This window comes from Oncorhynchus kisutch, linkage group LG28, assembly GCF_002021735.2.
Source record: "Oncorhynchus kisutch isolate 150728-3 linkage group LG28, Okis_V2, whole genome shotgun sequence".
NCBI lineage: Eukaryota > Metazoa > Chordata > Actinopteri > Salmoniformes > Salmonidae > Oncorhynchus > Oncorhynchus kisutch.
In genome coordinates, this window is record NC_034201.2 from 43,410,262 (window position 1) to 43,425,537 (window position 15,276).

General features: G+C 44.7%; 1 protein-coding gene across 2 annotated transcripts; it reads right to left on the reverse strand.

Annotated features, from left to right (window-relative positions):
• Positions 1 to 1,114: 1,114 nt before the first annotated feature.
• LOC109873063 (cyclin-J-like) lies at positions 1,115 to 13,646 on the reverse strand. 2 transcript variants are annotated; one of them, XM_020464580.2, is made up of 6 exons: positions 13,295 to 13,646; positions 12,562 to 12,657; positions 6,329 to 6,539; positions 4,880 to 5,179; positions 4,586 to 4,745; positions 1,115 to 4,287 (listed from the first exon to the last, which is right to left on the reverse strand). In XM_020464580.2, exons 2-6 carry the CDS (start codon positions 12,628 to 12,630, stop codon positions 3,801 to 3,803), a joined length of 1,227 nt encoding a protein of 408 aa, XP_020320169.1. In that variant the 5' UTR covers positions 12,631 to 12,657; positions 13,295 to 13,646; the 3' UTR covers positions 1,115 to 3,800. The 2 variants fall into 2 exon arrangements, with proteins under 2 accessions (XP_020320169.1, XP_031664373.1); XM_031808513.1 differs by lacking the exon at positions 13,295 to 13,646 and adding an exon at positions 13,135 to 13,259.
• Between the last annotated feature and the right edge of the window lie 1,630 nt (positions 13,647 to 15,276).

Below are 15,276 nucleotides of genomic sequence, written 5' to 3' on the forward strand. Positions count from 1 at the left end.
TAACCTCTCACTCACTTTCCTATCATCAGTGATCAACTGAAATTAGAAGACTCTTATTTTTTATTTAACCTTTATTTAACTAGGCAAGTCAGTTAAGAACAAATTCTTATTTTACAACTACTCCGATCCAAAAACGAATCCGGACGATGCTGGGCCAATTGTGCACTGCCTTATGGGACTCCTATTCACTGCTGGTTGTGATACAGCCTGGAATCGAACTAGGGTCTGTAGTAAAGCCTCGAGCACTGAGATGCAGTGCCTTAGACCACTGCGCCACTCGGGATCCCCCCAAGCATGGAAACGGTGGTGAATGAATGCAGGCCACAAAGGATGATGTTGCAAATGAGAACTTGTTCTCAACTAGCCTACCTGGTTAAATAAAGGTGAAATAAAAATAAATAAATAAAAACCTCTCAGAAAGGCTCTGAAAATTACCAGGGAAAAACAGCTGCCTTTATCGTATATCGGTCTTTCGTCGTACAACCGACAGGCAAAGTCTATGCATTGTTCCTGAATTTAATTCCTGTTGGAGTTTAACCAAAACTCCACTAAAAAGACCCTTGAACTGACAATCTCTATACACAGGACATCCTGTGCATAGCTTCTACTTCCTCATTGTGTCTTTCTGTTGTGGTTTATATCTCAAGAGAGACTAACATGTTTTCATAATTCTTCATCTGCAATGATTCTTCACACATACAGTTTCTTCTTTACCCTTAATCACATTGGTCTTTTCATTGCGAGATACAAATCCCTGTTACGCCAACAGTATCGATAGTCTCCAGTGTCTTGACTTCATTTGTTTAGTGGCAAAGGGAGGGTAAACATGAGGGATAGGAATCTCCTCCATTGTCTTGAGGTCTGTAGAGGACGGGAGGGAGCGTCAGGAGAGACCGGGGTGAGGTTACTGATCTAGAGGGTGGAGCTAATTGGTAGAGCCCCCTCCTCTCACCCCCATTGAAGACCTTTTCATGTGCAATGAGTTGAGACATTCATATTAAACTATTCCCCTTGGGGTATGCTAATCGACTTCAGAGAGGCTTGCGATACCTCTAGCTACGGATATTCTCGACAAAGACCAAAAACAAAGGGTGGAGGAACGATACTGCCAGACTGGATTTATTTTGGGGTTTTATTTGCACCTCATTTGACAGAGTAAACACTGTGTTTTGATTCCCTTCCCCAATGTGCTTCTCCTGCACATAGCTGTAATCATTGTACCATCGAAGTACATGTAGTCGGGCCACTTGGATTTCAAGTGTTGAGGCTACTAGGTGGTTGCAATGTACAATGCAATGTACTTTTCATTTAAAGTAAAGAAATCCACTGTCTTCAAGCAGTTAAAAAAACCACAAGTACTAATAAACATTAACGAAAAATGAAATAACCTTTAAAACATTAGATGTGATTGAAAGGAGTCTTATCTCAAATGACCAACCGTCACCAACTGTTAGGCTACAGATCACACAAGATACAGTACATTGGTCTTCGATGGTGCATTGAACTCCTCATCTATTCTAACAAAACACAAGATTTAAAACAAATGTACATCAGATATAAATGTAGAAACATTTGGTCCAATGATAAAACAAGGGTTATATATTGAGGTAGGACAAAGTTAAGGTACGCAGAAGAATGGTTTTGTTATCTGAGACCCACTAAACTAGAGGCCTGTGGGTCCTTCGTGCCATTTGTCAACAGTAGTGGAAGCAGACAGACATTGTGGTCAGGATGTGATCAGTGGAAAATATTTTATACTCTATAAAAACAAAAAACGTCTCACCCCATCAAGCCTGGGACACGGACACTGGACCCACGTGTCCTTGGCTAAATGGTAACAGCATGTCTGGCCTGCCTGGACGTCACTAAATGACAGCGTCATGACTCACCATACAAACGTCGCGTTCACATGCTAGTCGGGATTAGGAAACTCTGACATTTCCCACTTGCTAACTGGTTGTAGTTATACACGTGCAGAAATGTCAAGAGTTCCCTAATTCTAACTAGCATGTGAACGCGGCAATATTCCATGTAAGCATCAAAGAAAAAAGTCAAACTTTGTTATTTTTTACTTCTGTTGTTCAATTGTCGGAGATATTCCTACTGGCATTCAATGGGTCGTATCCAAGGCAACCAATAATCACAAAACATCTTATGGTCAACTATATTTTTACTCATTTTATAGGATATTATGTTTGGTGGCACTCCATCCATCTGACCCAGCAAGGTCAATTTTACAGCAGGTTGGTTGTAATAACACGACAACCCTGGAGAGTGACCGAGGTAGGACATCAGTAGTTGTATGTGCTAATCAAAGTTTATTGGTCACATTCACACAGATTTGTAGATGTTATCGTGGATGCAGCGTGATGCTTGTGTTTCTATCTCCAACAGAGCAGTAATACAGAACATAGATGATGGATGCTACAAGATATCCTGTGCAGCAACATTTTCATGGCTTCATTAACTTCTCAAGGTGTTTGTGACAATGAGAGCAGCAGAAGCTGTTCCAGAGAGGGCTGTGTGACTGGCATGGATTTCAGTCAAAGACACACATATTAAATGGTACCAGTCAGGAGAATTTACATGACAACTGAGGAGAAAGCGTGGCTTCGCCCCCCCGCCCCCCCCCGGAGACTAGCTAGTAAAGTATCACTTCCTCCCCTGTGGTTTGATTTGCTGAGAGGACAGATGTGTCTGTTCCTCTGGACACCATGGCTCCATGCCTGCAGTGGCACCAGAACAGCAGTCTTCTCCTGAGTTGCACAGCGGTCTAAGGCACTGCATTTCAGTGCAAGAGGCATCACTACAGTCCCTGGTTCAAATCCAGGCTGTTTCACATCCAGCCGTGATCGGGAGTCCCATAGGGCGGCGCACAATTGGCCCAGCTTCGTCCGGGTTTGGCTGGGGGTAGGCCGTCATTGTAAATAATAATTTGTTCTTAACTGACTTGCCTAATTAAATAAAGGTTAAATAAAAAAATAAAACACTAGCCAAAGAATAGATCACAAATCTCAGAGAGACATCTCTCCTACAACACACACGTCTTTAACCAGTAGAAGTTAAACATTAAAAAATGAATTAATTGACACAGCTGTGTCAACCCCCCCAAGTAATCCGTCAAACACCCTGATATATGGTATTGTTCATGTAAACCAGTGGTCCTCCAACCTCTCCGTAGGGACCTCCAGCCGTTCCAGGTATTTTATTTATTCTAGAGCTAACACCAGATTCAACTTGTCAACTAATCCTCAAGCCCTTGAATAGGTAAATCAGGTCAGCAAGTTCAGAGCTACCACAAAACAGTGAAACGTCTGACGGTCCCTGAGGAGAGGTTTGAGAACCACGGATGTAAACAATACCAAGGACAGACCACTTGCATGATCATAAAGCCATCGTTTTGTTTAAGGCAGCAGCATTGAAAGATACTAGTATAAACAACCACATGTCCCACATTGAGAGAAATGGTGTAGAAGAAGGGGCTCCACACAACCACTGTTGATATCAGAATCACAGTGGCCAAACCAGCCTCACAGTCTCTCAGTATAGATCAAGCAGTCGTGTGATAGGAACAGAACATACTGTATGTAAACATCTCATCACAAATATTTTGTCACTTCAAATAGTTAGGACCTTTGTTAGGTCAATACCGCAGCAAGATCTGCGTTGACATTGCTTCTTCCTTTTGGTTTCCTTCGTCCTTGGTGGATGAGGTCAGGACAGGTGGAGGAGGACAGGGAGTCAGGACAGGTGGAGGACACTGACTGACCCAGGTTCAGTTCATCCTCCCTCTCCTGGCGTCACCTGTCGAAGCAGCCTGCTGTGAAGGCGTGATGGGAGCCCAGGTAGCCTCCCCCGTAGGACAGGCCGAGACAGTGACGGGGCTCTGCAGCAAGGACCACTTGCATGGAGATGGGTCCCTGGAGGGGCAGGGAGGAGCCCAGTCCTGAGGTCAGACTGGGGAAAGGGGGGAAGGCTCCCTGAGAAACCGAGCCTGAGAGGAGCCCTGTCTGGTGGGACTGGAGGTAGTCCCGAGACCCAACAAGGCCCAGAGCCTGGGACTCACCTAGCATGTGCATCTGGGAAACGGAAGTGGAATGCTGGGTGAGGTGCTGCTGGTAGCCGCCTGTCTGGAAGAGCATCTGCTGGGAGCCAGAAGAGGGTGGTATCAGGGTGGAGCAGGAGACTGTAGAGGGTGAGGGATGGGCCTGGGGTTGGAGAGGGCTCTGGACAGATGAAGAGTTGGACTTGGATTTGTTGGCCTGTGTCACATCGTTGTCATGGGCACTACAGGGAGGAAAAGAGTGCAAATCATTACTTGACGACCTTTAGCTGATGGTCATAAACATCAATATACAGAGGAAATAACTACGGGTCAATGGTATTGACAGTATGAAAAAGCTGTGGAATATTAACCTTGCATTAACCCACCACAACATGAAGGAAAAGTGCATACAACACAACACAAACATAAACACTGCTGACTTCAAGACCGACGATAAATGAAGTCTAGGCAGAAGGCCGTCAGCTTGGTCTGTGGTCAGATTAATGTGGGTGTGCAGTACGTTATGTCAAGCAGTATTACAGCAGCATCAGCTTTATGCACTGGGTGAGGTGGTCCCAGGAGTATCCGGTGAGCAGGCGGAGGACGGTGGTCCAGCTGGGGGTGATCTGGAGACAGATGCGGGACGCCGCGATGCAAGCTGCCGTCACCTGGGAAGGCCGGAAGCCCAGGAAGGCATGGTCTGGGACACACAGGCACAGATCATCAGTTACATTTACTCAACAACGGATGGCCCCACTAAAGAGGAATTCTGTCTTGCCCATTAAACCACCCACTGCTGTCACTATGAACTTCCACTCCTAATCTCCTCCTCACCTTGCAGTGAGACTTCCAGGAAGTAGTGTGTGTATTTGTCCATGAAGGCTCTGGTCTTGTTGAGGGAGGAGAGAGGCCAGCCGTTGTGCAGGTCTCCGTCCTGTACAGCAGCATGGAGGTAGTAGTCTATGAAGTGTGCTGGCGTGGGCATACACAGGTTCCAGCCAAACGTCTCTAAGAGAAGCAGCTCCATCTTGACCAGATCCTTCTTGGTCAGTGACAGGTTCAGACTGCACATGAAGCCCAGAGAGTTGAGCTGCTCCAGCTTTGGCACACAGTCCTCCTTCTCCTCAAACTTACCTGGATGGGGAAACAGTGTTATTGTGAGTGAAAAATCAAACACATGTTATGGGTCGTGTGAGAAAATACCGAATGCTCAAAAGACTGCTTATAAGATGTATAATTCATAACACACCTCCATCTTCCCTTTCACTGGCCACAGCTAAATCCTCATCATGCATATCCCCCTAGAGTCAGATGCTCTAACAATGCAGAAGCCCTGACCTCTGGAGACCAGTCCTGGGCACTCAGGGAGAGGCCCATTCAACAGATCAATGGAGGGTATGTGTGTTTGAGAAGGGGGCAAATAATTACCCCACTTTTCATTTTTTTAAGTCATTAAATATTCATGCATATATTCACCCCAGCAACATTCACTGAAAAGGCCCAGCAGTACTTACTTATTAACACTTTTCTGTTAGCAAAATCATCCCCGCAGCCCTTCCTCTCTCAGAGAGGTGCAGGGGTAATCATTGTTCCACACCAGAAGGCAGAAACTGCCCTTAACAATGAGACCTCTCAATCTCTCAAAGTCCACGGCAACCCTGTCCATGGCAACCGTTCCGTTAGTCAGGCCTACATCTATTCTCTACAAGACATCTATTCTCTAGAAGTCACCATTGTGATTGTTCTGTTCAACAACTTTAATTACTACGCAGGCCAGGGTTGTGGGTAACGCAGGCCAGGGTTGTGGGTAACGCAGGCCAGGGTTGTGGGTAACGCAGGCCAGGGTTGTGGGTAACGCAGGCCAGGGTTGTGGGTAACGCAGGCCAGGGTTGTGGGTAACGCAGGCCAGGGTTGTGGGTAACGCAGGCCTACTGGTTTTTACATGTGATAAGTTCCCTTGGTGACTGACAGAGGTCTGGGGGAGGCAGAGGCTCTTACACACACAGCTCACACTAAACACAGCGCCTCAGACTAACCACGCAGTCACAGGCTTGCTCCACTATCCCCAATTTACTTTTTCACATCAATTATGATTCAAAAACATATATACAGGTGTAGTTGAAAATGCAACTTTCTGTACAAGAACAAACAACATACATCTGTCCTTGTAAAGGAAGGACATTATAACTGAAGTACTTCAGTCTCTATGAGATGACATGTTCTAGAGGGTAGTCTTACTGCTGCTCCATCTTTACCGGATCGACTGTGTTGCCGTTTGCTTACTGGCTAGGAGGAGACAGGAGAGGGCGATGACGTAGAGCTGGCGGACTGCCACGTCGTAGTGGTCCATAAACAAGTCCAGGAAGTAGACGGCCAGGTGGCGAGCCACTGGGCACAGCTCGTAGCGGTTACTGAGGACAGCCAGCAGGTCAGCAAAGTAACGCCGCATCCTGATCTGAGGAGAGTGGGCCTTGTAGGTAGGCAACTTCAGCTCCTGAGGAGAGGAGACAAGGAGAGGAGACAAGACAAATGAGAGAGACTAAGGATATTGCACAGTTGAATTGGGTATACAGAAAACAAAACAGCACTGTGTCAGGAGGCATGTAACCAACCAGCTCTCACAGTCTCACGTCAGATTTAGACATTCGTCCATGTTTCTCAAATGTCAAATTTCGAAGTTGTTTCAAACGTCAAATTTCAAAGTGTTTAAGGTTAGGCATTAACTCCACATTGTTAAGGTTAAGTTTAGGCATTAAATCTGAACATTTAAAGGCAAAGGTTTAGGATAGGCTTGATAGGCTTAAAAACAAAAAATATAAAAAACAACTTTATTTCGCTGGATTCAAACATACAACCTTTGAAATCAGAAGCAGATGCTTACGCCCAACCATCATCCCTTTCCACAAAGCCCTAGCAAAACCCAAAACCTACTGGAAGGTAACAGAGCTCACTGTTGCCCCCTAGTGGCCGGTTTCCACTTCATCTCCAGACGTCCCCAGACACGGACAGACGTCAAATTCTGACTTGTATCACAGGTGACCTTGCCAATGTAAGAGCATGTGCCAAGGCTCCACTTTAAAATGTGAAGGACTGACAAGAAATTGCAACCCATTCTGGACCATGGGCCTAAAAGATAACTCAATATATTATGAATTGGTTTTATATATTTTGGAACTAAGCGACTTGTTTCTCCCATGCCTTCCAGACCCGTCGCCAGCTATAAAAGCCTACTCTTCACGAAAATTGTTAACATTAAATGTTGGAGGGAAAAAAATAACCCACTAACCCTTTAAATATGTTATGGTTCATTTAAAAATATGCATCCCACAGACATCCATGTGAACAACGGATCCTATTTCAGACCTGGAAACATTGACATACACATCACTATTTAATTCTGTGTCTGGCAAGGTCACTGTTGCTAGGCAAAGGCAGACACCGAGGATCCAAATCCAACTCTTCCATATATCTCTCCCATCTATACGTAGCTCATATTCAAGAAGTCTGCTGTGGGAACCAGGGAGTCTCCCATGGTTATGCAAGCCCAGCCAGCCAGGCCACATGTCTCACAGCCATCTGTCTCCCTGGGGGTTGAGGGGCTTGGGCCTGACCCTCTGAACACAGCCTTTTGTAGAGCACGGCTTTAATTTAGAGAACTCTACAGCTGTTTCTTGATCAGCTGAAAGCATGGTCTTGATATTCTGCAACACGCAGATCCAATTGGGTCAACGTTCTCCTGTCTTCTAGGGTTGGGCGTTATTTGGGGAGACCTCTTCTACGATATGCTAATTCAAATATCCAATATCAATTGTTTTGCACCATTAATGACTAGATAATTCTAGACTGTGAAATTTGTCATCTTATTTACAATATTATAGTCACATTCTCAATAATCTTAGTATGTAATATTAGTTCTGATATTTCTTAATTTTTATTTTGGGAGATTTGTGTGTATTGGTAGGTATTACTGCACTGTTGGAGCTAGAAACATAAGCATTTCGCTGCACCTGCGATGTTCACGCTACCAATAAAATGTGATTTGTATGCCGAAGAAATGAGGCTTAATTAATACATGTAGACCAATTTTTCAACAAATTGACACATCCTAACTGATAAAACTGCACTGTTTTTATTCGTAAAAATAAAATGAAATGTTATTTGTCACATGCGCCGAATACAACCTTAGTGAAATGCTTACTTACAAGCCCTTAACCAACAATGCAGTTAAGAAAAATATGTACTAAATAAACTAAAGTTAAAAAATAAAAGAGCAACAATAAAAGAACAATCATAGAGTGAAGTCACAATATAAAGGGGGGATACCTGGTCAGTTGTCCAACTGAATGAAAGGGGGATACCTGGTCAGTTGTTCAACTGAATGAAAGGGGGGATACCTGGTCAGTTGTCCAACTGAATGAAAGGGGGGATACCTGGTCAGTTGTCCAACTGAATGAAAGGGGGGATACCTGGTCAGTTGTCCAACTGAATGAAAGTGGGGATACCTGGTCAGTTGTCCAACTGAATGAAAGTGGGGATACCTGGTCAGTTGTCCAACTGAATGAAAGGGGGGATACCTGGTCAGTTGTCCAACTGAATGAAAGGGGGATACCTGGTCAGTTGTCCAACTGAATGAAAGGGGGGATACCTGGTCAGTTGTCCAACTGAATGAAAGGGGGATACCTGGTCAGTTGTCCAACTGAATGAAAGGGGGGATACCTGGTCAGTTGTCCAACTGAATGAAAGGGGGGTACCTGGTCAGTTGTCCAACTGAATGAAAGGGGGGATACCTGGTCAGTTGTCCAACTGAATGAAAGGGGGGATACCTGGTCAGTTGTCCAACTGAATGAAAGGGGGGATACCTGGTCAGTTGTCCAACTGAATGAAAGGGGGGATAACTGGTCAGTTGTCCAACTGAATGAAAGGGGGATACCTGGTCAGTTGTCCAACTGAATGAAAGGGGGGATACCTGGTCAGTTGTCCAACTGAATGAAAGGGGGGATACCTGGTCAGTTGTCCAACTGAATGAAAGGGGGGATACCTGGTCAGTTGTCCAACTGAATGAAAGGGGGATACCTGGTCAGTTGTCCAACTGAATGAAAGGGGGGATACCTGGTCAGTTGTCCAACTGAATGAAAGGGGGGATACCTGGTCAGTTGTTCAACTGAATGAAAGGGGGGATACCTGGTCAGTTGTCCAACTGAATGAAAGTGGGGATACCTGGTCAGTTGTCCAACTGAATGAAAGGGGGGATACCTGGTCAGTTGTCCAACTGAATGAAAGGGGGGATACCTGGTCAGTTGTCCAACTGAATGAAAGGGGGATACCTGGTCAGTTGTCCAACTGAATGAAAGGGGGGATACCTGGTCAGTTGTCCAACTGAATGAAAGGGGGGTACCTGGTCAGTTGTCCAACTGAATGAAAGGGGGGATACCTGGTCAGTTGTCCAACTGAATGAAAGGGGGGATACCTGGTCAGTTGTCCAACTGAATGAAAGGGGGATACCTGGTCAGTTGTCCAACTGAATGAAAGGGGAATACCTGGTCAGTTGTCCAACTGAATGAAAGGGGGGATACCTGGTCAGTTGTCCAACTGAATGAAAGGGGGGATACCTGGTCAGTTGTCCAACTGAATGAAAGGGGGGATACCTGGTCAGTTGTCCAACTGAATGAAAGGGGGGATACCTGGTCAGTTGTCCAACTGAATGAAAGGGGGGATACCTGGTCAGTTGTCCAACTGAATGAAAGGGAGGATACCTGGTCAGTTGTCCAACTGAATGAAAGGGGGGATACCTGGTCAGTTGTCCAACTGAATGAAAGGGGGGATACCTGGTCAGTTGTCCAACTGAATGAAAGGGGGGACACCTGGTCAATTGTCCAACTGAATGAAAGGGGGGATACCTGGTCAGTTGTCCAACTGAATGAAAAGGGGGGATACCTGGTCAGTTGTCCAACTGAATGAAAAGGGGGATACCTGGTCAGTTGTCCAACTGAATGAAAAGGGGGATACCTGGTCAGTTGTCCAACTGAATGAAAAGGGGGGATACCAGGTCAGTTGTCCAACTGAATGAAAGGGGGGATACCTGGTCAGTTGTCCAACTGAATGAAAGGGGGGATACCTGGTCAGTTGTCCAACTGAATGAAAGGGGGGATACCTGGTCAGTTGTCCAACTGAATGAAGGGGGGGGATACCTGGTCAGTTGTCCAACTGAATGAAAGGGGGGGATACCTGGTCAGTTGTCCAACTGAATGAAAGGGGGGGATACCTGGTCAGTTGTCCAACTGAATGAAAAGGGGGATACCTGGTCAGTTGTCCAACTGAATGAAAGGGGGGGATACCTGGTCAGTTGTCCAACTGAATGAAAGGGGGGGATACCTGGTCAGTTGTCCAACTGAATGAAAAGGGGGGATACCTGGTCAGTTGTCCAACTGAATGAAAAGTGGGATACCTGGTCAGTTGTCCAACTGAATGAAAGGGGGGATACCTAGTCAGTTATACAACTAAATGTATTCAACTGAAATGTGTCTTCTGTATTTAACCCAACCCCTCTGAATCAGAGAGGTGCGGGGGGCTGCCTTAAATCGATATCGTCTTGCACTTCACGATATATCGTCAATGTCATATATTACGATATTTGGATTTATTGTAATATCGGCACAACCCTATTCTGAAATGAAGTTCAAATTGGGTCAACATTCTCCTGTGCAAGATTGTCAGTATTTAATTTTCCCCCGGGGGCAGTGGGTTGATACGACTTTGAAAGATTCTGAAGGGTTTGATGACATCACACTTACAGGAAACGCTTGTGAAATTGTGAAATTGATTAATGAATTGTTTCTTTCAACATCACTATTCAATATTATTGTTCCACTTTCAATTTCAATTGTTTTACTTCAACCTTGTGAACTGCATTATCGTGAAAATGCAATTAACAAGTGCAGCAACAAACTAGGCATTCAACCTGGCATCAGCAAACGGTGCCTTTTTACACAGAGAAGCGCTATTAATACATTCAACAGCCTTTGGTGAGCACGGAGGACACAGGTAGAGAGGCCTCCATAGCAACGGTCTGTGGGAAAGAATCATACTGTTACCCTGGAGATCAAAGCTCTCATGAAAAACCATTCTTGTGAAAAAAAAGCATCTGGATTTAGCTCTAATGCAACCATTTGCAAAAATATTTATTCCATGAAGCCTGTCAAATTCTATTTTTTATCTGCTGATAAAAATCAGATCGCGCCAGTAGTTGCCAGCTCGTAAATTGTTTTAAACTAGAACAAGGACGGTGAAAAGCGTAAACATCAAAGCTCTGGAGATTGCATTTCTTCACGATGACCAAGTAATGTCAGCATAAAGTCACACATCACTTCAGCCCCATTATCTGTCGTTGCACTTCAGCCCCATTATCTGGCTACTGGGTAACAGGCAGGATAAGAGGAACTTCAGATCGAACCAGGGGCGCAACTTTGGTTTTAGAAGTTGGTGTGGGGGACATAATTATTTTTAATCCAGTCACTCCAAACAGCCGACCGTTCGGAGGCGTCCGCGTGGTCCTAAAGCACACCATTGCCTCATTTTGTATCACATAAAAAAAAAATCTATTTCGGAATGTGGACGTCCCCAGTGAAAGATGCGCCCCTGGATCTAACAATGTCGAGTCTTTGGCAAGAGAGCAATATCCTAAATTAGCATAAAAGCAAGCGCTCCACATATAGCCAAAAAGCTTCTACTTAGCAGCTCCTACAGGAAGTGGGCATGATATACAGCCGTGCCATAAACAGGAGACAAACACAAACAGCCAGAGAGAGCCAACAGGCTGAGTAGAGTGGTCAGGTCCTCAGTGCTCTCTAATCCAGTCAACACAGACAATTACAGTCTGCCCTGAATGGACCCCCTCCACCCATTAACCCACTTCACAGATCTTCTCTCAGCTCAGCTGGCTGCATCGGCTCATTTGGACAGCATTTTGCACACAATAGCACGGCCAATTTGACTAATTACAATTTAAGATGACTGATCGATACATCTCTATTTGAAGCCGTCTTTGGGTTTATTATTGTTCACAACCATTAAGTGTCAATCCCTGATAGGTCGTGGAAATCCTGAACTACAACATATAATGATACCATGGGTCAGATAAACGCATCTCTTGGTCTTATTGAAATACATAAAATGGCTGCGTATAGACAGTCAGCGCAAATCTGATCTTTTTTTCCAGATCTGATATGAAAAGATCTGGGATGCCTGTCTAAACACAGCCAATTGTAGGCAAGGCTGTGATAGAGTTTCTGCTAACCAGACAGGGAAACTACCTCAAGCGTTATGGTTTAGGCCCAAGCTTCAGGAGGGGCATGTGACATTTCACACCTCAACATCAAAGACAGTAAGTAGTACAGGAATAGATTAACTCACTACTGGCAAATAAAATACACACACGTCATTTTCTGATGATATTTGTGAAATTCAACTAAGCACCATGTTTTCTGTGGATAAAAACGATCAGAGAATGAGACATTCACCTTTATTCGTAGAGACTGGTGGATGTCTGCAGCGAGTTGGCACGTCCACCACTGCTCCTCCCGCTCCATCTTGTCAGAGTTGTGGCCACTGTCCACCTTGAACGAAACGTCAAACAGTGCGGCAGAAACACATTAGATACCTGTCCGATCTACATTAATTATATCATCAAGGCAAACTTTGGGAAACTGACAGGTTTCACTTGAATTGTTGTATGATTTCATGTGTTATGGTATCCAAATTATTTGGATTTGCAGCAAAATAATGCACTCAAACTGACTAACGTTACTCATATTTTCTTCAGTTGTTTTTATTAAGTAGGGTAGCCAGCCCTACTTGTATGTGCGCACTCATTGATTTCAGATACTATAGCGTATTGCTTACTGTACAACAGTTTATTACACTTAGGTAAATTAAAAAAATATGTAAGCTAGCCTACAGCACAGAAAAGTAATTTAAAAAAGCGAGCACCTCACATTCGCCACCTGTATTGCACAAGGCATGCTCATGTTCGGATACATTGTTTATATTCGTGCTTATAAATTGTAACTAATCTACCACGCGTGGCAACTCACCTCGCCACACTAGAAAGTTATGGTGACCAATCGGATATTTCTGAGAATTGTTCTACACATGACTGTACCACCGTGCATACTGGAAAGAGGTTGGAATAGTGACAACGTGCAAAGCTAGTCACATGTTGGACTTGTAGGCTAGTATCCACTAAAATGTTACCTTTCAACCTGCTTTTACCACTGCAACACTCCGGAGTCCCGACCCCTTTGTTTCAGACCAGCAGCATTCTGATTAAAATCTTCGCCGACAGTTTCCCTACACCTTTAACAACATTAAAAATAACAGCGAAATAATCAACTCCTAGTCTAATCGTCACAGATCCATGAACTCAAACCCAAAGACTGGTATGTTGAGTTTGAATTCTCTGTTTTTTCGACGCCCCTCTTCATTCCCCCCCTGTGATGTGTTCCCGTCAACTCAATGGAACCTGGTCAGACAACCACACGCGGTTCTCCCTGTTGGTACCGTGGAGAAAATCTGGAATGGGGAGGGTTTTGACAGCGCCCCCAGACAGCATTCAACTAAAATCAACTTCTGGTGGATATTCTATGTAACATCTATATTATAGATGTACATTATTACAGGATTTGAACTACGTGTTTTATATCCTGGGAAGATCAGGGCAGGCCTGTTTTAAATGACAGCATTAAGGCTATTGAGTTTGACTGATGCATGTTGGTGGTGCAGGTTGTATAGGCCTTCTGGACAAACTCCTAAAATGAATACTTAAAAATAATAATCTATAGGTGATATTTTGTGAACTAGAGAAATGATTAAAACCATGTGTCAATTACAATCAGATCCAGCATGAAGAACAATGGCATTGCCCACAGTGTGATCCTGATGCCATCTCTCTGTTTGACCAACAGGTGGCACATGAACTCAACTGCTAGATGTTTGCCATGGACAGTTGTGTAAAGTACTTAATTAAGTCAAAATAATTTAAAGTACTACTTAAGTCGTTATTTTGGGGTATCTGTACTTTATTTTCCTATTTATATTTTTGTCCACTTAGTGAACTTTTACTTCCCTACATTCCTAAAGAAAATAATATATTTTTTACTCCACACATTTTCCCTGACACACAAAAGTACTCGTTACATTTTGAATGGCTAGCAGGAGAGGAAAATTTGATTAGATGTTTTATTTGATTTGAGTGGCTCTGCCCATGCTGTCACATACGCTATGTGCCCATGCTGTCACATACGCTATGTGCCCATGCTGTCACATACGCTATGTGCCCATGCTGTCACATACGCTATGTGCCCATGCTGTCACATACGCTATGTGCCCATGCTGTCACATACGCTATGTGCCCATGCTGTCACATACGCTATGTGCCCATGCTGTCACATACGCTATGTGCCCATGCTGTCACATACGCTATGTGCCCATGCTGTCACATACGCTATGTGCCCATGCTGTCACATACGCTATGTGCCCATGCTGTCACATACGCTATGTGCCCATACTGTCACATACGCTATGTGCCCATGCTGTCACATACGCTATGTGCCCATACTGTCACATACGCTATGTGCCCATACTGTCACATACGCTATGTGCCCATGCTGTCACATACGCTATGTGCCCATGCTGTCACATACGCTATGTGCCCATGCTGTCACATACGCTATGTGCCCATGCTGTCACATACGCTATGTGCCCATACTGTCACATACGCTATGTGCCCATGCTGTCACATACGCTATGTGCCCATGCTGTCACATACGCTATGTGCCCATGCTGTCACATACGCTATGTGCCCATACTGTCACATACGCTATGTGCCCATGCTGTCACATACGCTATGTGCCCATGCTGTCACATACGCTATGTGCCCATGCTGTCACATACGCTATGTGCCCATACTGTCACATACGCTATGTGCCCATGCTGTCACATACGCTATGTGCCCATGCTGTCACATACGCTATGTGCCCATGCTGTCACATACGCTATGTGCCCATACTGTCACATACGCTATGTGCCCATGCTGTCACATACGCTATGTGCCCATGCTGTCACATACGCTATGTGCCCATGCTGTCACATACGCTATGTGCCCATGCTGTCACATACGCTATGTGCCCATGCTGTCACATACGCTATGTGCCCATGCTGTCACATACGCTATGTGC